Below are 25,959 nucleotides of genomic sequence, written 5' to 3'. Positions count from 1 at the left end.
AATTGATTGACAGGTCCTAAATATCAAATGTTGATTTGTTTGTAACGCCTAAATATTTGTTATTCACATGTGTAACTGTTTGGGCCCAAAATAATATTGTTGGGCCGAGCAGCAGGATGTGCTCGGCCCAAGGTTATGTCAAATACTATGGGCCGAATGATAAATCCCGGGCCAGTTGGCAGGGTCGTTCAAGTCCTATCCTAGGTAGTCCGGATAAATAGAAAAGGGTCGAGGAAGTCCTGGTGCGACCAGGATTCCCGACCGGCAAAGAATAAAGCCTCGAAAAGAAGGAAAATTCAGAATCCCAGTGGGAGTAGGTTTGTTCGAGTCAGAGTTGAAACGGGACAAGGACTCCCAATCCAGATCAGGATGCAAATCGGTCTCAAGGAATGAGGTGCTATAAATACAAGAAATCATGCAACAGAAAAGCCCTTCAAAAATCTACATACAATTGCCCTGCGCAAAACCTCTCAAATACCTTGAGATCTTTTCTTTTTCTTTTTCTGCCGATACATCTTCAGTTTGGATAAACAGCACTGTGGAGGCACCCGGCGAGCACCTTCAGTTTGGATAAACAGCACTGCTGCCGCAGAATCAGCCGACCGAGAAGTACCTTCAGTTTGGATAAACAGCACTGCATTGAGGCCGACCGGTTACCTATCTAAGTCTCGACCGAGAAGGGTTTTCGAATCCTTGTTGGTAGAGGTCATCTTGCTAGCCTTCTCGGTATAGTCAGGTGTTACGAATTGCATTGCTCGGCGTATTGGACGCCGAGTGATTTTATGATTGGATACTCGCAAGTAAGTTTTAGGGTTCGGCATTCCGACGGCCGAACTACGTTTACCATCAAGACATACATCACATTTGAGTACCTATGCCCATATAGTTTGGTCTCGATTCGGCGTGCTTATACTCTTACGAATATAATTACAGTGACCGAATCGGGCTCCGACGATTTGTGAACTCCGAAGAATTAGTAGCCTTGTCTTCAGGCTATAGAACCCAGAGACCGAGAGTGTTCCTTCCTCGATCGCAATCGAAAGATAGAGAAGTCAACGACGCGCTCGACTCGACATCAACAAATTTTACTCATCGGCCAAGCTCGGCCGACGAGTTGGCACGCCCCGCATTCAACCGAAGGACGTAATTAGCTTGTTAGTTACTCGGCCTGCGCGCCACGTAGGTTTTGTAATTTTTAGACTCAACAGTAACAAATAATAATTATATAAAATACAAAACGTTACATAATTTTTCGGTCCACTTTTTGCTGATTGGGTTGGTTTTGTTTTGTTTTGGTTTTTCCATTTTTTTTTTTTTTTTTGCTGGGTTGCATATGCAGCAAAGGCGAAGGGGACTCAAGGGAATGGACAGCGTAGATTGTGATTCCGAGTAGCGAGCTTATTATTTTAATTCCAACCATTGTAAAATTATTCAAAAAAAAAAAGAAAAAAAAAAAAAAAAAAAAAAAAAAAAAAGAAGAAGAAGAAGAAGAAGTGTGAGACTGAGCCCCGAAGTCTCAGAAATTCAAAAATCAAACACTGTAGTCTGTACCGTACCCGGGTCAGCGGTGGGTGGGAAATCGGGGCCCCACTCGCCGAGTCGTTTCACGGCCTTTTCATATTCCACCCGCCTTTGTAGGACAGTGTTCTTGCCGATGATGATGGTTTTATTTTGAGGATCAACGGCTGAGATGTTCTTGGGGTTTCAAGGGTAGTTGAGAGATTTTGGATTTTGGATTTTGGAATGTGGGTAAAACTAGACAATGAAAACCATGACCATATCCAATCAATACTCTGATAAAACAAAGAAAACTACTTGGAAAATCAAAAAGGGATCAAAATCAATTAAAAAACAACGTTGATGCATGTTGGATCTACCAATTCTGAAACCAAACAACTATACCTTGAAAAATAATAAACACAGGATGATGACACGACACATATTGTAAACAAGATTAGGTGTTAGGCTGAGTATATTGTATATTGTTGTGGTAAATTAAATTGTGTTGAAATTGATATTATTTGACAAACTTTTGTTTTCTTGGTCATTCGACTATCAATGATTCACATCACTCAACATTAAAGTTCGTATCAACAGATGGGTTTGAAACATTACATGATTATTCGTCTTTGATTTTCCTCACCCGGTTATTTGATAATGTTTTTTAGTTTTAAAAAAAAAAGAAATTCAAACATGACACGTAAAGTGTGTAAGTGCGTTTAAATATACGTATTCAACAGTATTAAAATTAAGGAACTGACTTTAGATCTCATCCAAGCAAACAAGTTGGATGAATATGATCTACGCTGGACCATATAGATGCATCCCATTTGTACATGGACATAGAAGGCACAGAGGGAGCTTTTGGTTAAATATTCATCGAACATGATAAAATAACCAAATTAAATACACACAGTTTTGTCCATCGTTTAAATCCCATTTGACTAAAACTTAAACCAGGGAACGTGGCATAGTAAAGTTGTCTTCGGTCGCGGCCCATCTTCAGTGTCGTTGTACACGTTTCAAGGAAAATTTATCACAAAACATCATAAAAAATGTAAAATCTATCACAATATCATAAAAAAATTTAGATCTACAGACAAGAGAGAGGTACGGTTCGCATCAGGTAAATAAATCCAACAACCCAATGGAGCCATCGGTTTTACAAGAAACTTTTGGTGCGGATGAAGTTGAGACTGAGACTGAACAAGATCTCCCAGATTTGCAAATCGGGCGCTTCGTCAATGAGACTAATGACTCGTTCAGTAGTAGTACAATTTATTATCTCTTCCTTTGCTTCCTCGACTAATAAAAGAAAGCAGAGTGAGAGATAATAAATTGTACTGCTACCAATCGTGTCATTAGTCTCATTGATGATGAAGCTAAAGTTGGTGATCTATCGATATCTCAGTTAAGAAAAGCCTTTTTCAGTCTCAGTCATGTGCTCAACTTCAACCGCACCAAAGAGTTTCTTGTAAAAAAGTTGATGCCTCCATCAGGTGATGGGATCAAGAGCAGAGGAGTCGCCTTGATCTCAAGGCTATTATGTCATGGGTAACAAAGGTGTTAAAGTATACTTATTGGGCTTTTTTTTATTAACTATATAAGGGTTAGGAACCAGCAAAGGACATAACCAATATTCTAGCACAAAAATCTACCTCATATAGCTACGATTAAAATTGGTAAATATTCATTAACAGGAGTCTTCTTCAAAATGAAAACCCAATCTCTCATCTGTCTCAGCTTTGATAATCTCGCCCATCAATCCATATTGAAAGTTGAAACCAAACCGACCTTATGTCGAAATTAAAACTTTTGCAATTAAAATAAAAGTGATATTTCTGTGACTTCAGACATTAATTGACACGTATTTATAAAATACAACCCGTTACATAATTTTTTTGGTCCACTTTTTGCTGGATTGGGTTGCATATGCAGCAAAAGCGAAGGGGACTCGAGGGAATGGACAGCGTCGTCGACAATGATTCCGAGTAGCGAGCTTATTATTTTAATTCCAAAAATTGTAAAATTATTTTTAAAAAAATTAATAGAAAAGAAAAAAAAAAGTGAGAAACTGGGCCCCGAAGTCTCGGAAATTCAAAAATCAAAGACCGTACCGGGGAGTCAGCAGTTGGGGGGGGGGGCCACTCGCCGAGTCGTTTCACGGGCAATTCCGTAGTCCACCTGCCCTTGCTTTGCAGGACAGTGTTCTTGCCGTCGATGCCGTTGATGATGGTTTTAATTTGAGGATCAACGGCTGAGATGTTCTTGGGGATTCAAGGTTAGTTGAAAGATTTTGGAATTTTGGGTGGGGGTAAAACTAGACAATGAAAACATACCCTGTCCAATCAATACTCTGCGAAAACGAAGAAAACTACTTGGAAAATCAAAATGGGATCAAAGATTCAAAATCAATCAATAAACAACACTGCACAACAAACAATAACAACATTGTTTGTTGTTTACAATTTTTGAAAAAACAGAAAGGAATACTTGTGTGTGAAAATAACAAATAAGGCCTCGTTTGTTGTTTACAATTTGTTTGTCTTGAATAACTTATTTGACTCAATGATGTTTTTGACGGGAGTAATGTTAAGGAAATTAAAATTTTAAAATTAAACGATATGTCACCAATTAGAAACAAACATGTTAATCGACATTTAATTAATAATCCAATTATCTACAACTACATCATTTGGTTTGCAAATTTAATTTAAAAAAATCGATCTCTTTAACGTACTCTTTTGACGGTTATCCATACTGAAGTAGATGGATGTACGTCATTAATGCATGTTGAGTCCTTACATTCTTCAACCAAACAACTATACCTTGCAAAATAAACATGATAACACGACAAATATTGTAAACAATATAAGGTGTTAGGTTGAGTTTATTGCATATTGTTGCGGTCAATTAAATTGTGTTAAAATTGATATTATTTTACAAATTTTTGTTTTCTTGGTCATTCAATGATCGATGATTCACAATCACTCAACGTTAAAGTTTATATCAACAAATGAGTTTGAAACATAACATGATCATTCGTCTTTTGAATTTATTTAACATGTTTATTAGATAATTTTTCTAGTTTTAATAAACATTACATATGAATGCATCCTCATTTGTAAGTGAAAAAAGAAAAGCACAAGGAGGCATTTGGTCAAGGAGGAGAATTTTCTACCCTTCTATTCTCATCTCCTTCCATCCCCTTCTCTCGCACATTGTTTTTTGTCTTATTATCTTTATGAAAAAATCAATATAAAATGTTGACGTGACTTAACCGTAACCGTTCAAATAGAAGGACATGAAAGGGTGGAGAGATTAGGAGGGTAGAAAATCCCCTTCTTTGGTCAAAGGGTCATTAAACACATAAAAATAAAAACAGGCACTCTGAAAACTGTAACTAATTACTCTCTTAATTCCCGTTATACCCCCATCCAAACTGTTCCCCTTCCCGCTTCTACAAAATATAAGTCACCAACCCCACGCCAAATCCAAATCCCATGCCATCTGCTGCTTTCTTCCCCGTCTTCCTCTCTCTCCAAGGGTTTCCTGTGTCCTCCTTTCTCAAACTTTTCCTTTCACCTTCCTTGTGACTGAGTCTGACTCGGTTGTTGCTTCTGGCGACTGCGAGTACGTTTCATTCTCTCTCTGTTATTTTTCAAGTTTACTTTGAAATACTTGTCTTTTATTGTTAGATAAACCTATGTTTGATTTGTAGCGTATGTTAATGTTTGTTCATATTATTTACTGTTTTCTTATCATTTCTATCACATAAATATTAGTGAAACCTACCATTTTTCTGTTACTAATAGTTCTTTATTTGTTTTTTTTTTTTTTTTTAAGTCTTTTTAAGCTTGAAAATTTTAAATTTTTATCCAAAATCCTTGTGGTAAAATTTGTGAATAAACACGTTAAGACATGATACATTGCAAAATCGGTCATTCCCAATTGTTATAATACATGGACATAGAAAGAAAAGAAAGTCTGAGAAGCCCATTCGGTCAACGGGTTAATGGTTTCGTGGTTTTCTACGATTTCATTTTTGGGCATTTTGTTTCTGTGGTTTTTTTTATTTGTTTTCTTCGGTAAACAGAAAAATGATGAAATGTGCAGATTTTATTCACTGCCACAACGTGCACCATTATTTTAATCTCAAAATATCTTTTATGTTTTTTTAGGGTAATACTAGAGAAACTAAATTTGTAAATAAAAATTTAGAAATTAAAAGACATAGAAGTTGATGATTAATTTATTATTTAAACGTTGTTAAACCTATTCATTCATATTGGTTTATTACAAACTAAATGACGTGTTACTAATAAGAATAAACATGTTTATCAATGTTTAAATAATAAATCAATCATCAACTTTCATGTCCTAGTCTCTAAAATTTTGTCTACAAATTTAGTTTCCATAACATTACCCTTTTGTTTATTTAATTTAGCGTATTATTTTATTCTCAAAATATCTTTTTTGTTTTATTTATTTATTTTAGAGTAAGGTCGTGAAAATTTTGAACAAACAGGGACGATAAAAAAATTTAATTCAACGGTCCAAACACACACAACAAATACACCACTACAATTGCACAAGACGAGAGTGGCACAATTCGTAATATGATCTCAAATTCGTGGACAATGATTAAGCCTCCCGCTTCCATAAATCACATATCCTCCATGCGAAATCTCAGATCCAGCTTTTTGCATTTTTGTGTGTCTTCTTCTCCTCACCTACCCCATGCCAAAATCCAAACCATAACTAGCTAGCTTCAATCGTGGTCGAGCTCTGTATGACTATCATTGAGTGTTATCCTCGTGCCTAGATCTAAACACTCAAGCTCGAGGACAACGTTGACTTTTTCAAGCGGATCTCCAATGCAGAGGAGCTTGAGCGCATGCAAAAGCATGAACTGTAAACCATACAATACATTTTTTGTCACTGTGATCTACTTGGGTCAGGTTTTTGCATGCGCTTGAGCTCATTGGTACCAAAGACCCGCTTGTAAAAGTTGACGGCATCCTCGAGGTTGGGTTTTTGGATCTAGAAACTAGGATAACACTTAGTGATAGTCACTGAGGGCTCGCTCGCCATTGAAGCTAGCTAGGTATGGTTTGGGTTTTGATGTGAGTTAGGTGAGGAAGAAGATAGAGAGCATAGAGACCAAGACGAAAATGCAAAATGCTAGGTCTAGGATTTCACATAGGGTTCATGATTTATGGAAGCTGGAGGCTTAATTGTTGGCCACAAATTTGAGATCATATTACGAATTATGCCACTCTCGTGTCGTGCAATCGTGGGATTATTTGCAATGGTATCTTTGTTTTGTGTGTCTAGATCATTATATTAAGATATTAACCATCTCTGTCTATTTAGATTTTTCACAACTTTCTGCTAAAATAATAAAATAAAATAGAAAAGATATTGTGAGAATAAAATAATGGTCCACATTGTGGCCATAAATAAAATTATACATTCTATTCTCTTCTTGTTTACCGAATAAAATAATCATCAGAACGAAATGCCCAAAAATGAAATCGTGCAAAACCACGAGAACGTTGAACCTTTGACTGGATGGGCTCCTCGAGCTTTGTTTATCTGTCCGTGGATTATAATAGTTGGGAATTTGCCATCTGTCTTGTCCTTACATGTTCAAAACATAAAAACACATTTCTTTCAAGTATTACATACCCAAAATAAGAGTATTGAAAAACATTTGTACATTACTACGAAATATCAAATGTTCAAGGATATGCAAAATGAAATGAGTTTTTTTTCAAGATTGTGGAGCTTTTCTCAAAAGTTAGAACATTGCCAATAAATCATATGGCTATTATTGTATAACGTTTTTTTAATAGTTTTTAATTAATGTAAAAGTGTGAAAAATATAGATGGCAAACTCTAAAACTTTTGTGAAGTGGTCAACTCCTAAGTTCGTCACTATAATCCCATAAAACATAGATTTAAATTTAACCGTTAATTGTTGTTTACATTTATGCTGCAATCTTCCCACCAAATTCAATTTTTTAGATTTTCTTTTTTGAAAACATGATCTTTAAGCAGATGTAGAAAGATGAACGATTTAAATTGTTGATATCACGTTCAGATTTTTACGTAAATTTATTATATATCATTATCAATTTAGTGAATTTATGAGATAAAATTTCAAATAATTACAAATCCATAGTAATTTACGAAATATTTAAAAGTGAATTGTTATTAGCACTCTAAAAATCTTATTCTACACTCCTCACAAATGTATTTTGCTTTCTAATTATAGAAAATTTGAAGTGACGATAAAATTTTTGAAATGCTAATAACAATTCTCATTTAAAAAAAACATATTAATTTATATTGAATATAAAGAGAAATAAATGTGTCAAATATGTGGGTGTGTAGAAAGCAAAGTGAGAAATTGCAACGCAGAAACATGGGGCTCCGCACCAATATTAAGCATGATAGACCCTTTTTTTATGAGAAAAATCAATAGTAATTTGATGCTAGCGTCAGAGAGCATAAGCTTTTTGGAAAAGTCAAACAACTTGATGCTAGATGTCCAAAATTGATTGGACAGAAATTAAAGAAAAATTAATTAAAATGATTTGAGACTGGTTACAAACTGACGTGGGTTAGAAAGGACGAGAGAGAAACTCATCTTCTCTCATTTTCGCTTGAACACAAAAGCTGAAACTCATAAAGTGCAGAATACAGCCGATCTGCATCCAGAAAAATTTGAAATTCCCAATCGCCTAGGCCACATAGTTGACAACCTCGGCGGCGCCCACCTAATGTCTTTTTCGATTTTTCTTCCGATTATGAGTTAATTTCGGTGGCTGACGACTAAACGTTTAGACGGTGACCTAATCCGATTTTTAAAACACTAATTATTATGAATTTTTATTTATTTTAAACTTTCTTAAAAATACTATTTATGAGGGTTTCTAGGGTTCTAAAAAATTCAAACGACGAAGTATCTATTTTCAAAACATAGATAACACGATTATGAACGTTTTCATTTTTTTTTCTTCACATTTTTTACATTTGTAAATAAATTATTATAATTTTTTTAATGTACTATGATATTTTTAAATTGTTAGGTCTAGTTGCAGCCATGAATAATATCATACAACAAAAGTACTTATGTTTCCCTTTCTATGCTGCCCACTTCCCCACAAAAAGAAAATTCATCATTGAACATTCTCAGCGCATGATATTATAGAACCTAATTGGTAGTGCCAATAAAAGGAGCCAGAAAACATGCACCATCAGATGGAAGGTGGTAAGATAACAGATATTGAAACAATGACATTGCTCACCTCCAACTGTTCATGTGCAATCAGCACTTTGAACAATCAGTCAGCTCGCGATTTCGAAACAGAGAGCAAAAAGAGATACGAGCAAACGAATCCAACTCCAATTTTGAGCTGTCTTGCCATCGAGCAGTTCCGTTCTTGCCTTTCACCAATCCTTCATCCGGGTATCCGCCGCCCACCTCATGGGTGCCGCACCTTCTTATTCGGTTGCTTTGGCTGAAGCTGACATTGGGGAAATTTGCCGTAGTGGGAGGAAAAAGAGGACGGAGAGAGATTGTGCAGCTGAGTATGAAAAACCCGGAAACATTTTTGGTGCTGCTGCTGGGTTTTTGTGTTTTTCCGGCCGAAGGTGATAAAGAATAGTAAAAGATTAGCGGGGTCGCCGTCTGTGGGAATCGAACCCACGACCACACGGTTAAAAGCCGTGCGCTCTACCGGCTGAGCTAAGACGGCTTATTGATATCAAAGTTTGTTAATATTTAATAATTTTATATTCTGTCAGTTGGGTGACGAAATGCGATCAAAACTAAGTTTAATTAAAAAAACAAAACAGTTTCATTTTCATTTCTCAATGGAGGAAGTCAATTATTACTACAGTTTAGTGATATTCATATTTATTACGAGTTAAAAACTAATTTCTTCTCCACCACATAGTGTACTTATATCATTGTGTGAAAAATGAAAAATTGAGCCTCATATATATTTTAAAAAATAAACACTTTGAACTGAGTTACAAGTCTCTTTGTAACAGAAAAATGTTCTTCAACGACATAAAGAAATATCATAGGCAATAGTGCGGCATTTCTTATGTAAATACCAATTGTGTAGCACTGTCCATTATTTGCATAATTGGATCAAAATAACAATTAGAGTTGTGATTTTCATACCCCATTTTACCTCTTACCCACTATTTCAATTGTTTAATAGTTGTTGAGTTGTATGTAAGGTAAAATGAGGTGTTGTTCATCACCCTAACAATCAAAGCTTCGTTTGTTGTCCATTATTGGTTCGTCTTTGATAACTCACTAGATTCAATGAATGTTCATTGAGAATAGATTTCAAACTTACATATTTTGTCAAAGTGAAGAGAGAAGATGGATAAATCATGAAGAAAATAAATTGTAGCGATTGAGAGGAACACGTTTCTTCAAGATTTCTTCATCTCTGTACCTTCACTTGAACAAAATGTGCAAGTTGTCTTTCATATTTTGTATTCAATATTCATTGAATCTAGTGATTTATCTAATTCAAACTAATCTTAGATACCAAACGAGCCATAAATGTCTATTTTATTTGGGTATGAGTGTCTTTTTAGAAAATCATTTGCATGACAAAGCCCTCCGGTCGCATTATATTTCTATTTCAGAACAGTCAAACACACTAAAGCGAGTAGCTCTTAGTCATTGATACATATTGGATCTTCTCGTTCTTAAACCAATCAACGATACCCTGGAAAAAAAAATAGTGCATACACAATAACACGACAAATACGTAAACAAGATAAGGTGCTTAGGCCGAGATGACACTAGAAGAAATATGCTATAGGTAGGACATTCTTCTTTGCACACTGATGAGAGCCGGAGGCTTTTATAATTTGTCATTCACCAAAGTTATTGGATTGTTTGTGGGTATTTTGAGACACGAACAAACGATGTTGAATCTGTTGATTATGCACATTTGTACAAAAGGCTATTATTAGTGTAGATAATATTGTTTGAGATTGAGAATCACTGGAGGCTCTAAAACAAAGAAAAGACAAAGAATTGACTCAACAGATCATGTGCTGCTAACACAACTAATGATCTATTTGGTTTGTGAGACGTCCCAAAATTAGATAAAATATATGGAACTTATCATAAAAGCCACAAAATATATAGCTTTCTCATAACAAAAGCATTATGCAAAATGAATCAGTTTGCAAATCACTACGTCCAATTGACCTAACATACATCCAAACGATATTACTGAATTAGTATATATATGAATATTTTGCTTCTTTTCGTACCAAAATCCTAGGATATTGGGTGGCATGTAACTAAATATATATCATTATTATCATGCCAAAAGAAATATGCAAATTGTTAAGAAACTCATATAATTATTTATGGGATTGACAATCACTACACGAACCTCTTCTTGCATACATCTTAACACCACACCGATCATGTTTTCTAATTATTAACTGTTTTAGAAATAAAATAGTGCGTTGATGGTAAAGGAATGGACACTCACTAATGGGCTTCCATATGGGGCCTAGTTGCAGCCCAATTAGTTTCATCAACCATAGATAGTAGCCCAATTGACAAAAGCCGCCGAGTATTCTTAAAACCAAACAACTATACTTTGAAAAATAATGTACACACGATACCACTACAAATATTGTAAACAAAATTAGGTGTTAGGACGAAAAACAAAATTAGTTCAATGGCAAGGATGCGGATTTCGGCTTCCAAAATACAAAAAACAAGGAGGTCGCATAAATGCTTATGTGAGTCTTCCCGTCTCTGAAAATGGTGGATAATCATGAGTTGTTACAAGTTGTTTCCCTTTTTCTTTTTCTTTTTTTTTTAAAAAAAAACTGGTTATTGCTCGATGTCCATTTGCTTCTTTTTTTTTTTTTTTTTTTTTTTTTCAAGAACAAAAAGTTTTTGTTAAAATTGACATTATTTGGCAACATTTTGTTTTCTTGGTCATTCAATGATCAATGATTCATAATCACTTAGCATTAAAATTTATATCAAGAGATGAGATTGACACAATAAATGAACATTTGTTTTAGATTTATCTCACCCGGTTGTATGATAATGTTTATAGTTTTAATAAATAATTTTAACATGATATGACACGACACGTATAATATGTAAATGGATTCAAATATACGTATTTGACAATAATAAATTAAAGAATTGAATGTAAATCTCATCCGAGCAAACACGTTAATACTCGACATGTCAGTACTTATGGATGCATATGATCTACGGTGTACCACATGTATGCATCCCCATTTGTACATTGACATAGAACGCAGGAGGAAGCTTATTGATAAAATAACCTAGATACGCACAATTTTGCCTGTCGTTTTCTATTTCTTTCTTCAAACCCAAAAGATAAATAGGCAGGAAAGCATAGTATGTACGGATTTTCTCCGTGGAACGAACCGTTATTTTATTATATATATATATATATATATATTTTTGTTAAATGTTATTAATATTTCAAAAATCTCATTCTACACTTATCGTAAATGTATTTTTCTTTCTAAATATAGAAAATTTAAAATGTAGAATAAAATTTTTGAAGTACTAATATCAATTCTTATATATTTTTTATTTTTATTTATTTTAGCGCAAGGCGGAAACTGAACAGACAGAGATGGTAAGTATCCTAATCCATCGGTCCAAAACACATAAAAGCAAAAACTGGCACACTGGCCACTGTAAGAAATTACCATGAATGCTCGACAGGAGAATGGCACCTTCGTAATTCCTTTCAAATTCACGGGCAACTGTAAGACATAAACAGTCTTTAACTTTCCGTTATACCCCATCCAAACGGTTCCGCTTCCCCGCCTCTATAAATCACCCACCCCACGCCAAACCCCACGCCGTCTAGTCTACTGTTTTCTTCGTCTTCTTCCTCTCTCTCCAAGGGTTTCCTGTGTTCTTTCTTAAACTTTTCCTTTCACTCTCTGAGATTCAATGGCGGAGCAAAATGTCCAGAACGGTGGGGCCGCGGAGAAGGTCGCACCCGTGTCCCTTATCACTGTCACGGAATGCCATCCTCGTCTTTCCATCAAGGCGCCCAATGGCGAAGGCGCCATCAAGTTCTACGTAGCCGTCCTGGGCGCTGTGGAGCTTGAGCGTGAGACTGATCTCAAGCGCAAGGCTGACCAGGAGCGTCCGTACATCTACAGTGCCAAGCTCAAACTTGGGTCCTTCACCTTCCTCGTGACTGAGTCTGACTCTCTTGTTGACTCCGGCGAGGGCGAGTACGTTTCATTCTCTCTTTGTTATTTTTCGAGTTTAGTTTGAAATACTTATTATGGTTAGATCTGAAACCTACTGTTTGCTCATATTATTTACTGTTTTCTTTTCACTTTTGCACATAAATATTAGTAAACCTACCATTTTTTCTTTTTTATTTTATTGTTTTTTGGATTTTTATCCAAAATGCTCGTGGCTTTAGATTTGTTATTGGATTAAATCGTAGCGGTTCTTTATTCTTAAACTGCTTTTCGAATTTCATCCGAAAATTTACATTTATTAATCCTAAATTTGAAGTCATGAGTTATCTGCGAGGCGTCTTGATTTGTACTGTGTTGTGATAAATTTTCCTTTGTTTGACAGAGTTGATGGTGGTTTTAAGCAAGGCTTTAACCTGTTACTTACTGTTGTGGACGTCGATGCGGCTGTGTCCAAGGCCGTCCAGGCGGGAGCTGCAGCGGTTGGGGAGATCAAAACCGGTGGTGCTTTCTTTGGCGACGAGCAGCGTTGGGCTCAGATTAAGGATCCATTCGGCATTTGCTGGTTCTTTGTCACTCCCCTTGAGAAGAAGGCCGCTGTCCCTGAAGCCCCGGTAACCGTCTAAATCCCCACCACCGCATGATCTCTTTCGGTTTAGATTTTAATCAAATGGTTAGACCCTTTCTGGACCGTCTGATTCAGTGATTTCAATTGGTTTAGGATTAGACTAATCGTACTTTTAACCTTAATATTTTGCTGAACGAAATGTGGAATTATCAGCGGTATGACTGTAATTGACATTTGTTGTGTGGTTGTGGTTGGATTTTAAGTATTAAATTAGTTTCTGATGATCCCTCGTCTTCACTTTTATTTTTATGCTCATTATTTTTCTTTCGTTTTAGCTACTTGGGTAGTTTGCATGTAGAAATTTACCTTCTTAGACGTTGGTACTTGTTAAGAGAAATTTGCAATGGGTGGGGTAGTTTCGACATTTTAGGAGTCTGGATATAGATTTGACTAAAGGAGAGAGATTTTGTCGTTTTCGTTTCGAATTAGGGCTGCTGCAGTTTCAGGGAAAAGTAGTAGCTACAAGTTTAGGTTTGGGTGGTGGAAACGCAACAAACGTGTTGTTTGCCACATGTCCGTACTCTAGAATTAGGCGTGTTGTATTGGGATCAGGATTCTCTCCTAACCTTAAAAAAACTAAGTCTGCTGAGTATGCAATCGTGATCGTTGAAATTTGATCTAACAACTCAAACAAGAGGGTCTTTTGAAGTTATAATAATTGTAACCGTTGGATCAAATTTTAACGTTCACGATTGCCTACGCAGCAGGCTTAGTTTTTTAAGGTCAAGAGAGGATCTTGATTCGTTGTATTGTATTTCAAGGAAAGAGATTTTCTCCGGATCTTTTCTTTCTAATCCACCAAATCAAAAAATCTGTACCGTTGAAATTTGAATCAACGACTACAAATAAGGGTCCACTTTAAAAGTTACAATAATTTCAACCGTTGGATGAAATTTCAAAGCACGGATCCTCTAAATTTGATGGATTAGGAGAAAGGGATTTAGAGAGAATCCCCTTTTCGTATTTCAATAAGGGAAGAGATCCTCTTCGAATCTCTCCTTTCAAAGTTCAGAGATCAAGTGATCCTGATCTTTAAAAATTGATCCAACAGCTAAACAGAGAAGTTAGTAAAAAATTTTAAAAGTTATAATAATTTTTTATTGTTGGATCAAAATTTCAACGGATCACTTAATCCTTGAGTTTTGGAGGAAGATATTCTTTTCTTTCAATACAATCCATTTACAGATTCTCTCGATAGTCGAGCGATGGATTCAATGTTATACAAGATGATTTTTTTCACCTCTAAATTCCCTCCTCTACTCGGCTTCTCCTAAAACTTTCCTCTTCATTTTTATAAAAAGCTAATATAAGATGTTGAAATAGTTTAATCGTGATTGTTCAAATATTTGTTAATTTGAAGAGATAGGAATTTGAAGAGGAGAGAATCTCACTCCCGATTTATAATCGTGGTGGTTGGTTTTATATTGTGGTAATCATTTCAAGTAAAATTGTAGCTGTTGTTATTTTGGAAATTTTAAGTAAAGTATTTAGTACTATTCATTTTAACAAAAAATCACATTTTTACACTAAAAAGTCAACCTGGTACTATTCACCTTACTCTTTATTTTGTCATTATCGTTAAAACTCAAAGTTTTCAAGCTATTTTTATTAATTTTCCCTTATTATTTGGACTTCCTTCTTTTTTTCCTTGAGAAAGTGAGATCTAATAATGTGCTATTTCTTTGTTAGTGCACCTTACTAGTGACTGCAAAGTGAAAGTAATTCTAAAATTAAACAAAAACATAACCCAAAGAAAGGCAATTTTAATACCATTTTTATTTAATTATCTACTTGTCTTGTCTTCAAACCATCCCTCAATTATTCCAATATTCTCAGCATATCCTTGAATTTATAGCAATATTTAGTTAACTATTTAGTTACGGTAATGGGGATATATATAGTAGTTAGTATAGTTTTGAAGTTTGTTGGAAGTATTGCAATTGTAACACAGCAGGTCTTCATGAAGGTCGAAACCAAACGCCGAGCTCCAAGGACCCTTTCACATATCGAAGAAAGCGTTTGGCGGCAATAAGATGAGTAAGTAGTACACGACTTAGGCATGAAGTGAGCAATGTGATTGACGGCAAAGGCAATGTCAGGACGAATCATCATGAGTTATTGCAGAGAGCCAAGGAGGTGACGAAACTCGAAAAGAGCAGAAACTAGGGACTCATCATGGTTAGATGAGTGTGGGCGGCAATTGGAGTAGAGCACGACTTGCAATCAATCATATTAGTGCATTTGGGAAGATCCATAATTTTGTCTGAGAAAGATGAAAACCAGTGGTGATTGGCGCACTTCGAGTCCCAAATATAGTGCAGAGAACCAAAATCTTTAATTTCAAATTCCTTGGAAAGAAGTATAAAACGAGATAGAGCTCCCTGGTTATCAAAACCAACACAAAATCATCAACACATAGTAGTAAAACCAAGGTATAGTTCAGGCGATGAAAAGTGCTCGACTTTGAACAAACCATTGCGAAGAATAAACGAACTGAAGCGCTGAAACCAAGCACGAGGAGCTTGCTTGAGGCATATATAGCCTTAAGAAGCTTACTAACATGAGGACATCAACGATCAATAAAGCTAGGGGCATGTGCCATATAACCATCTTCATTAAGAAACCTGATGAGTAGATTTTATATTATATATTTAATCATATTCTTAGTATATTTTGGTTAATATTTTGGAAGAATTTTGATACTTTAAATTGTATTTTTGATATATGACTTTCGACTTCCTCTGGAGCAAAATAGGACCAAATGGATGAATTTTGAAGTAATTCCAGTTGGAGGATGTTCATGAGTCACTTGGCTTGATCGCATCAAAATATCAGATTTTTCCACCAAACAACGATTTTCTGGCAATGAAATAAAGGAGCAGTGCGCGGTGCTGGATAATGACGTTTTAGGCTTGAATTGCATTTTTGGAGCCCAATGTGACCTCGGATGGGTTCATAGCCTTCTAGATATGTGTTCAGAATGTCCTAATCTTCAAAACAAGCTATTATGGGCCGGATTTGGAGGATATCTGAGGCTAAAACGTGGCTGGACAAGTACTTGGCAGATTCTCCTAGTTTAATTAGAACTTTATTTTCTATTTTATTCTATTATTATTTAGTTTCTTAGTGGGAATGAAACACTGGGTTGTTAGGGTTTGTACGCTGGCTTTAGGGGGATAAAAAAAGGGTTTGGCCGGTTCTAGTCTATAGGGGGCTGATTATTATTCAACTTCACACTTTGCTAGGGTTCTTGGAGATTTTCTACTTTAAGGTGTTTTCATTCATTTTCTTCTTAATAATATTTTCTTTGATTTTTATTATGAGTAGTAACTAATTCCTTTGCTAGGGTTAGGCCATAAGCCTTAGCATGAATATGTGATTTTATTAATTTGTTTATGAATGGATACATGCTTGCTTTGAATTATTAATCACTGCGATTAAAACTATCCATATATTTTAATGATTGATCACCATTAGGATATTTAGACAAGTAATTTGATAAAATTTGTGATATCCCGTCTCGAAAATATCAAAACGTACGTGTGAAAAGACATTTTTACCCCTAGTTCGTTCGCTTTACGTTATTGGTTGTTTAGTGTGGTGTTGGCATGTGTTGGGCCACACACTCACACTGTCACTCTCCCAGATCCTCTGTCCCTTTCCCTGTCTCTCTCCCGAGCCTCCTTTCCTCCCATTCCTTATCTTTTCTTCGAACACGTACGGACTCACACCCAAAACCCAGCAAACACCCACAGATCGAGGGAACCAAGGCCACATTCGAGATCGTGAAGCTCGTGGGAGTCCAGTCGTACCATTTTCAGGTGAGAACTCCGTCGTTTTCACGTCGATTCGACGATGTCCGTTTTGGGTACTATTCATGCAAACGTAATTTATCACGTTTTAGGGATTTTGAAACTCGTAGGTAGCTTGGTTAGGTCCCAAGGAGTCTCGGAGTACTTCGTTTGAAGGAGTTGGACGTCAGAATCGCCGTATTCGAAGTTGGCCGGAATTAGAGTGTGGTGACAGGTAAGATCTCGTAGTTTTTGACTCTTAAAAGTTGTATGGTTGTGTTCTCCTAGTCTTAGGCTTCGTTTTGGTGCAAAAATCACGAAAATTGGTTGAAAAACGAGAAAGAAATCGAAGTTTGCAGGTTTAGCGATTTTCCAGCGCCGGCAACGGCACCGGAGGTTTGCCGGGGAAGGAGACGGAATATTCCGTCAAGTCTGACGGAATATTCCTGACGCCGTTGACGGAATCCGTTAGAACTAACGGAATATTCCTTACGGCGTCAGTTGACGCCGTCAACGTGCCAGGCACGTGCATGCGCGTGGCCGGCGCATGTGGCCGTGCCTTGGCCGGCGCGTGGGGGCGCGTGCGGCGGTGAAAAATTTTTCTAAAAATTTGGGTGTGATCCTGAGGTTGTGTAGAGCACGTTGGTATATTCATTTGTCCAATTTGAGCAATGTATGAGAAGTTATTACGAGAAGTTGATTATGTGCTTTAAAATTAACGTTTTTGTAGTTGTTTCGCATATAGGTGATACGTATCCCGAGGACGAGCGTGGTCACTCAAGACAGGGGGGCTACGACCCTTCCACTTACCAGTGAGTGGGCTTTTGGTTTTTCGTATATACCTATATACATTTATTTTCCTAGAAATTATTTGAAGGGTTAATTGTTTTATGCCATGCACCATATTATTATTGTTTATGCATCATCACGTGCATTATTAGTTGCATACATACACATATGCATATTTGGTGCAGTGGACGCACAGGTAAGTGCCAGGTAAGTGTTATTCATATTTACATTCAGTAGCGATTCGAGATATTTAGAGAGCTCATAACCTGCACCCCTGGTGTTAGTGCTCCTGCCCAGAGTAGGGCACAGTCCTTCACGTGATGTTCACCTCCCGCACTACACGCTCAGCTTGGATCCAAGTTAGGTGCACAGTCCTGTCGTACAGACCACATTAGGTGGTTCCGACTCGTAGGTGACCCGCGATTATTTGCACAGCCTTCACGTGATCGTAGCACTAGAGCGTACATATATGTTACACCCAGGCCTGTCGTACAGACCACTTTAGGTGGTTCCGACTCGTGGGCAGGTTCAGTTATTGAGTTTGAGATTTGAGCTCTATATGCAGCCGTACAGGTCACGTTAGGTGACTCCGGCTGCCAGATTATATGTTATTGTTATGGTTTATACCTGAGCATTTCATTATGAGGTTTCGACATGGCATATTCCTGAGCATGATTGGCATAACTATACATACGTATATATGTTTATTTTCTTGGAAGTATACAGGTTTTACGGCGAGGGGTTAGAATGTATTTTACTAAATAGTTTTCGAAAAGATTTGTTTTTGCCCACTTACGCTTTTGTTTTGCGCCCCTCCAGGTTCTAGTTGCTTAGCAGGTTCGGTGGTTTCCCAGAGGGCTTTCCCGGCATTTCTGACAGACACTCACCAGCGTAGGGTCACCTTCGGGTGTACTATTGTCGAATCATTTTCTTTGGACTGCTGTAGACTTATTGCTCTGAACTTAGCGTCTCACTTACGCTAGCACTTGTTTTTACTACTTTGTATGCTAGTTTTTAATTATTCGTACTTTTATATTACTTTTTATTAGCTTCCGCACGTGCACATGGTTACGTCACCTCTGCGTGGCGGCCAGCACGCCCTGATCTCGGTCGGGGTGTGTCAGTTTGGTATCAGAGCCTAGGTTTGGCAGTTCTGTGTCTTTGTGAATATTCTAATGGTTTTGGTGTATTCTGTCAGAATTATGTCGCCTCGTCGGGAACCACGTCGCTCTGATGAGTCTAGTTTCCCCGATATTACTCAGCTGGGGGAAGCTATTGTCACCGCTATTCAAACAGCGATCCGCCCTCCCCAGAGGACTCCTCTGGAGACTATGTACAATCTGAAATTGGATAAGTTCGAAGGTAATGAGGGTCATGAGGGCGCAGAGCGATGGTTAGAGCACATTGAGAAGACTTTCCGTGTGTTGCACAATCAGGGGAACCTTCCTGTTGAGAGGTGAGTCGAGACGACCTCATGGTTTCTGGGTACGGAGTCTGCAGCCTGGTGGGAACAGGAGCTTCGTCGGTTGACTCCAGCTCAGAGGACTGATTGGGACATTTTCAAAGATTTGTTCAAGAGGAGGTTTGTGCCTCCTGAGTACATTGATGGTAAGAAGCAGGAGTTCACCGAGCTGAGACAGCGGAAGATGACGGCTAATGAGTACTATCGCAAGTTCACTAATTTGTCTCGTTACCATCCTGACGTTGCTGGTAATCCGGCGGAGATGCTTCGTCGTTTCGGTTTAGGCACCAGGAAGAGGTGGCGTTCGATGGCGACTACTACACACTGTGAGACTTACCAGGACTTCTACGAGATATTGTTGAGGATTGAGGACTCAGAGAACATGTCGAGCGACAGTGAGGAAGAAGAAAAAGACGGCAATCAGAAGAAAGATGACAAGGGTAAAGGTCAAGCGTCACTCGGGCCTCGCAAGACTCAAAACTTCAAGAGGGGTGGCGCTAGTTCGAGTTCTTCTAGCGGTGGTTTCAGTGCCACTGGTCAGGGACGAGAAGGTAGGTTTGCTGGTGGCGCTCGAGACCAGAGACAGGGTGATGGTGGTCGAGGCAGAGCTCCAGTTTGCCGTAGGTGTAACAATCGACATTTCGGCGAGTGCAGGCGTGGCAGCAGTGGTTGCTTCACGTGTGGGCAGATGGGACATCGGGCTGCGAATTGTCCCCAGGGTCAGCAGCAGAAGCCGCAGCAGACTTTCATGCCACCACCTGCACCGATTCAGCAGATTTAGGGTCCGAGTAGTTATGGCCAGGCAGGTCAAGGTGGTGCCTACCACTACCAGGGTGATATTGTTCCTTATGCGCCGGGACAATATCAGTATCCCAGGACCCGTATTCCCAGGGTGGTTATCCTCCGTATCCTGGCAGTTATATGCCGTATCCTCCAGCTTCAGCAGGTGGTTCTCAGTGGTTTCAGGGAGGACAGTTTCAGCCAGAGGAGATTGCTACTAGTAGTGCAGGGTCTTCGAGGCAGTCTGGTCAGCCCAGTCAGGGGCGTGGTACTCAGAGTCGCGGTGGTCAGACGAGCAGAGGTCACGGCGGACGACAGCAGGGCCAGGGGCGTATTCATAATATTTCTCTGCAGGATGCTCAGAACAATCCGGATTTGATTATGGATACGTTAAATATTCTTGGTTATTTTGCTAGAGTATTAATTGATTGTGGAGCTACACATTTTGTGATTTCTCATACATTTGCTCAAGTGACGCAACCTCGCCCCACACCTCTAGGGTATGATTTAGAGTTCGTTATGCCTAGAGGAGAGAGATGTATTGTAGATCGTGTGTACCCAGGATGTCCAGTGATAGTTGAGGGTGTTGTTTTGCCAGCTGATATTATCCCGTTAGATATTGTCGACTTTGATGTGATTCTGGGCACGGATCGGTTGCACTTTTATTGTGCCAATATTGATTGTTACGGGAAAGTAGTTACGTTTCACCGCCCTGGACTACCTGTGGTTACTTTTGTGGGTGAGCAGAGTGGGGTGAGACATGGTGTTATTTCGGCTTTGCGAGCGAAAAAGTTGTTGTCTAAAGGTTGCCAGGGGTACCTAGCTCATATGGTGTTAGATGAGGCCGTTCCTAGTAGAGTTGAGGATGTGAGAGTGGTCAGACACTTTCCCGATGTTTTCCCCGAGGATTTACCTGGTTTACCACCAGATCGAGACATGGAGTTTACAATTGAGTTGCTTCCAGGTACTAATCCTATTTCCTTGACTCCTTATCGTATGGCTCCCGCTGAGTTAAGGGAATTGAAAGTTCAGTTGCAGGAATTGGTGGATAAGGGGTTTATTCAACCTAGTACTTCGCCTTGGGGCGCTCCAGTATTGTTTGTGAGGAAGAAAGACGGAACTTTGAGGCTGTGTATTGACTACAGGCAATTGAATCCGGTGACGATTAAAAACCGTTATCCGTTGCCACGTATCGATGATTTGTTTGATCAGCTTAGAGGTGCTTGTGTATTCTCCAAGATTGACTTGAGGCCTGGGTATTATCAGCTGAAGATTAGTAGGGATGACGTCCCTAAGACGGCGTTCAGGACTCGTTATGGTCATTACGAGTTTCTGGTTATGCCGTTTGGGTTGACGAATGCACCAGCTGCTTTTATGGATTTAATGAACCGGGTGTTCCAGCCATATTTGGATAGGTTTGTTATTGTTTTCATCGACGACATTCTGGTGTATTCTAAGTCGAAGGCGGAGCATGTTCGACATCTTACTTTGGTGTTGAAGAGGTTGAGGGAACACCAATTGTATGCTAAGTTTAGCAAGTGTCAGTTTTGGTTAGATCAAGTTGCGTTTTTGGGGCACGTCATTTCGGCTCAGGGTATTCTGGTTGACCCTCAGAAGGTTGCAGCTGTGGAGAGTTGGGAGCAACCGCGAACCGTCACTGAGGTGAGAAGTTTCCTTGGTTTGGCGGGGTATTATCGGAGATTCGTTAAGTATTTCTCTGTGATTGCTTTACCATTGACGAGGCTAACGAGGAAAGACGTTAAATTTGAGTGGGACGATAAGTGTGAGCAAAGTTTCCAGCAGTTGAAGCATTGTCTCACTCATGCACCGGTTTTGGCACTCCCGGACGATAGTGGTGATTTCGAGGTTTATAGCGATGCTTCCTTGAATGGTCTGGGATGCATATTGATGCAGCATGGTAGGGTGATTGCTTATGCTTCGCGACAGTTGAAACCTCATGAGTTGAATTACCCTACACATGACTTGGAGTTGGCCGCCATTATCTTTGCGTTGAAGTTGTGGAGACACTATCTTTATGGAGAGAAATGTAGGATCTTTACCGATCACAAGAGTCTTCAGTATCTCTTTACTCAGAAGGAACTTAATCTTCGACAACGGAGGTGGATGAAGTTGCTCAGCGATTGGGATTGCACGATTGATTATCACCCTGGTCGTGCAAACGTGGTGGCTGATGCACTTAGCAGGAAGTCTCAGGGTCGTATCAATGCGTTGTACGCTAGTCGTATTCCTCTTTTGATGGACTTACGTGCTACGGGAGTGAGGTTAGAAGCGGAAGATCGAGAAGTAGCGTTACTTGCTAATTTCCAAGTTAGGCCAATTTTAGTTGATCGGGTGCTTGAAGCTCAAGTAGCTGATAGGGAGACTCAAGAAGTAATCCAAGCTCGAGATCGAGGAAGGAGGAGAGACCTCAGAGTTCATGATTCGGATGACATGTTGATGCAAGATGGTAGAATGTTCGTGCCTAATAATGTAGATTTGAAGAAAGAAATTCTCGATGAAGCACATATCTCGGCTTACGCCATGCATCCAGGAGCTACTAAAATGTATCATACCATTCGACCATTTTATTATTGGCCGGGTATGAAGAGGGAGATAGCTGAGTATGTGAGCAGGTGTGCTGTTTGTCAGCAGGTTAAAGCAGAAAGAAAGAAGCCGTTTGGGTTGTTGCAGCCACTTCCCGTTCCAGAGTGGAAATGGGAAAATATCACTATGGATTTTGTGTACAAGCTTCCGCGTACACATAATGGCTTTGACGGCATTTGGGTGATCGTTGATCGGCTCACTAAATCGGCACATTTTATTCCAGTGAGAGAGAAGTATTCTTTGAGTCGCTTAGCGGAGCTGTTTATTTCGAAGATTGTGAAGTATCATGGTGTCCCTGTGAGTATTGTCTCGGATCGTGATACACGATTTACATCTAAGTTTTGGGTGGCTTTTCAGGAAGCTTTGGGCACGAGACTACTTTACAGTACGGCGTATCATCCTCAGACGGACGGACAGTCAGAGAGAACTTGTTTGGACCCAAAATTACACCATCGGCCCGAGTAATCAAGGTCGTTGGGTAAGCATACTTCCAACCGTCAGATGAAAAGTGAAGGTAATTTTGGTATTATTGAAAGATATATTGTGGTTTTAATCATGGCATTATCTTTTAATATGTTTTAACCCTTCTCTGCATAGGATAATATTAAGTAGAAGAATTGCAATTCATTTGCAATTCTTTAAGTCAGCACATGCATATACGTGGAAGGTTGGGAGACTATTTCCTAGGTAATTATACACCACAAGTTTGTGATGGTTATCTCCAAAAAGCAACCAACCACAACGGTGTACGTGGATTGGTGGTTATTTTGATGGGCATTATTTGATCAAATCCAAGCATCCAGGCTATCTTGGGATTTGATATGATAGGGCTGCATAAGGATTGAATTAGGTTGTAATTTTGACTAAGTTCAGAGTTTTGGGAATAGTAAGGCTTATCTGACGCAATCAGTGGAAGAGTTCTAATGCATGGCGGAAACCTATATCAGCTTATCAACCAACACACATATGTCCCTATAAATACAGAGGTAGTGGCAACGTAAAAGGGGCTCCAATTCAACACCCAACTGCCCTGCGCAAAACCTCTCAAACATCTTGAGATTTTTTATTTTCTTTTTTCCGCCGACACATCTTCAGTTTGGATAAACAGCACTGTGAAGGCAACCGGCGAACATCTTCAGTTTGGATAAACAGCACTGTTGCCGTAGAATCAGCCGTTCCCGAAGCACCTTCAGTTTGGATAAACAGCACTGCGTCGAGGCCGACTGGTTATTTATCCAAGTCTCGGTCGAGAAGGATTTTCAAATCCTTATTGGCAGAGGTCATCTCATTAGCCTTCCCGGCGAAGTGAGGTGTTACCAGGTTACTACATTCGGCACCTTGAGAGCCGAATTTGATATTGAACTTCGTAGAACTAGCAGCCTTGTCTTCAGGCTCGAGAATCCAAAGGCTGAGATTTGTTCCTTCCTCGGCCGTAGTCGCAAGATAGAGAAGTCACCGACGCGCTCAACGCAACATCAACAAATTTTACTCCTCGGCCGAGCTCGGCCGACGAGTTGGCACGCCCTGCATTCAACCGAAGGACGTAGTTAGCTTATTAGTTACTCGGCCTGCACGCCACGTAGGCTTTGTAATTTTTAGGGTCAACAGAACTATTCAGACTTTGGAGGATATGTTGCGAGCTTCGGTGTTACAGTTTGGTGATGCTTGGCACCAGCGGTTGGATTTAATGGAATTTGCTTACAACAACAGCTTTCATTCGAGTATCGGCATGGCGCCATTCGAGGCATTGTATAGTAGGTCTTGTCGCACACCGTTGTGTTGGTCAGAGGTTGGCGAAAGAGTTTTAGTAGGTCCGGAGATTGTTGAGGAGACTACTCAGAATGTTCAGGTAATTAAGTCTAACCTGAAAGCAGCCCAGGACAGGCAGAAGAGTTTAGCAGATCGGCATGCTACGGACAGAGTGTATGAAGTCGGCGATTGGGTATTTCTGAAGCTTTCACCGTGGAGAGGAGTCGTACGGTTTGGAAAGAAGGGTAAGTTGAGTCCCAGGTACATCAGACCATACATGGTCACATAGCGAGTTGGTGAGGTAGCTTACAGGTTGGAGTTGCCTCCGGAGTTAGCTAGAGTGCATAACGTTTTTCACGTGTCTATGCTTCGACATTATGTTGCTGATCCGTCCCACGTGATACCTCCTCAACTGTTAGAAATAAACCCAGATTTGACTTATGACGAGGAACCGGTGACGATCTTAAATTGGAAAGAAAAAGTTCTGAGGAACAAAACGGTGAACTTAGTAAAAGTTTTGTGGAGGAATCATTCAGTCGAGGAAGCTACGTGGGAAACAGAAGAACGGATGAGGGATTTGTATCCTCGGTTGTTCTTTGACCACTAGGGGTTGTTACTTGGGTTGTTTTGAATTTCGGGACGAAATTCTATTAAGGTGGGTAGGTTGTGATATCCCGTCCCGAAAATATCAAAACGTACGTGTGAAAAGACATTTTTGCCCCTAGTTCGTTCTCTTTACGTTATTGGTTGTTTAGTGTGGTGTTGGCATGTGTTGGGCCACACACTCACACTGTCACTCTCCCAGATCCCCTGTCCCTTTCCCTGTCTCTCTCCCGAGCCTCCTTTCCTCCCATTCCTTCTCTTTTCTTCGAACACGTACAGACTCACACCCAAAACCCAGCAAACACCCACAGATCGAGAGAACCAAGGCCACATTCGAGATCGTGAAGCTCGTGGGAGTCCAGTCGTACCATTTTCAGGTGAGAACTCCGTCGTTTTCACGTCGATTCGACGATGTCCGTTTTGGGTACTATTCATGCAAACGTAATTTATCACGTTTTAGTGATTTTGAAGCTCGTAGGTAGCTTGGTGAGGTCCCAAGGAGCCTCGGAGTACTTCGTTTGAAGGAGTTGGACGTCGGAATCGCCGTATTCGAAGTTGGCCGGAATTGGAGTGTGGTGACAGGTAAGATCTCGTAGTTTTTGACTCTTAAAAGTTGTATGGTTGTGTTCTCCTAGTCTTAGGCTTCGTTTTGGTGCAAAAATCACGAAAATTGGTTGAAAAACGAGAGAGAAATCGAAGTTTGCAGGTTTCGCGATTTTCCGGCGCCGGCGACGGCACCGGAGGTTCGCCGGGGAAGGAGACGGAATATTCCGTCAAGT

The 25,959-nt window shown here is 39.2% G+C and overlaps 1 protein-coding gene and 1 non-coding gene across 2 annotated transcripts; one reads left to right on the top strand and one right to left on the bottom strand.

The window, feature by feature from the left end:
• Positions 1–9,193: 9,193 nt before the first annotated feature.
• On the bottom strand, positions 9,194–9,266 carry TRNAK-UUU (transfer RNA lysine (anticodon UUU)). Its single transcript has one exon. It is a non-coding gene; the product is annotated as a tRNA-Lys (tRNA).
• A 3,135-nt stretch (positions 9,267–12,401) lies between these two features.
• On the top strand, positions 12,402–13,626 carry LOC137725772 (uncharacterized protein At5g48480). Its single transcript, XM_068464552.2, has 2 exons — positions 12,402–12,801; positions 13,160–13,626. The coding sequence occupies exons 1-2, from the start codon at positions 12,512–12,514 to the stop codon at positions 13,398–13,400; spliced, it is 531 nt and encodes a 176-aa protein (XP_068320653.2). The 5' UTR covers positions 12,402–12,511; the 3' UTR covers positions 13,401–13,626.
• Positions 13,627–25,959: the final 12,333 nt, after the last annotated feature.

Source organism: Pyrus communis, chromosome 5, assembly GCF_041283825.1.
Source record: "Pyrus communis isolate YQ-2024b chromosome 5, ASM4128382v1, whole genome shotgun sequence".
NCBI classification, from domain to species: domain Eukaryota; kingdom Viridiplantae; phylum Streptophyta; class Magnoliopsida; order Rosales; family Rosaceae; genus Pyrus; species Pyrus communis.
The sequence above is the reverse complement of the archived record's forward strand: the minus strand, read 5'-3'. Positions and strand labels throughout refer to the sequence as shown.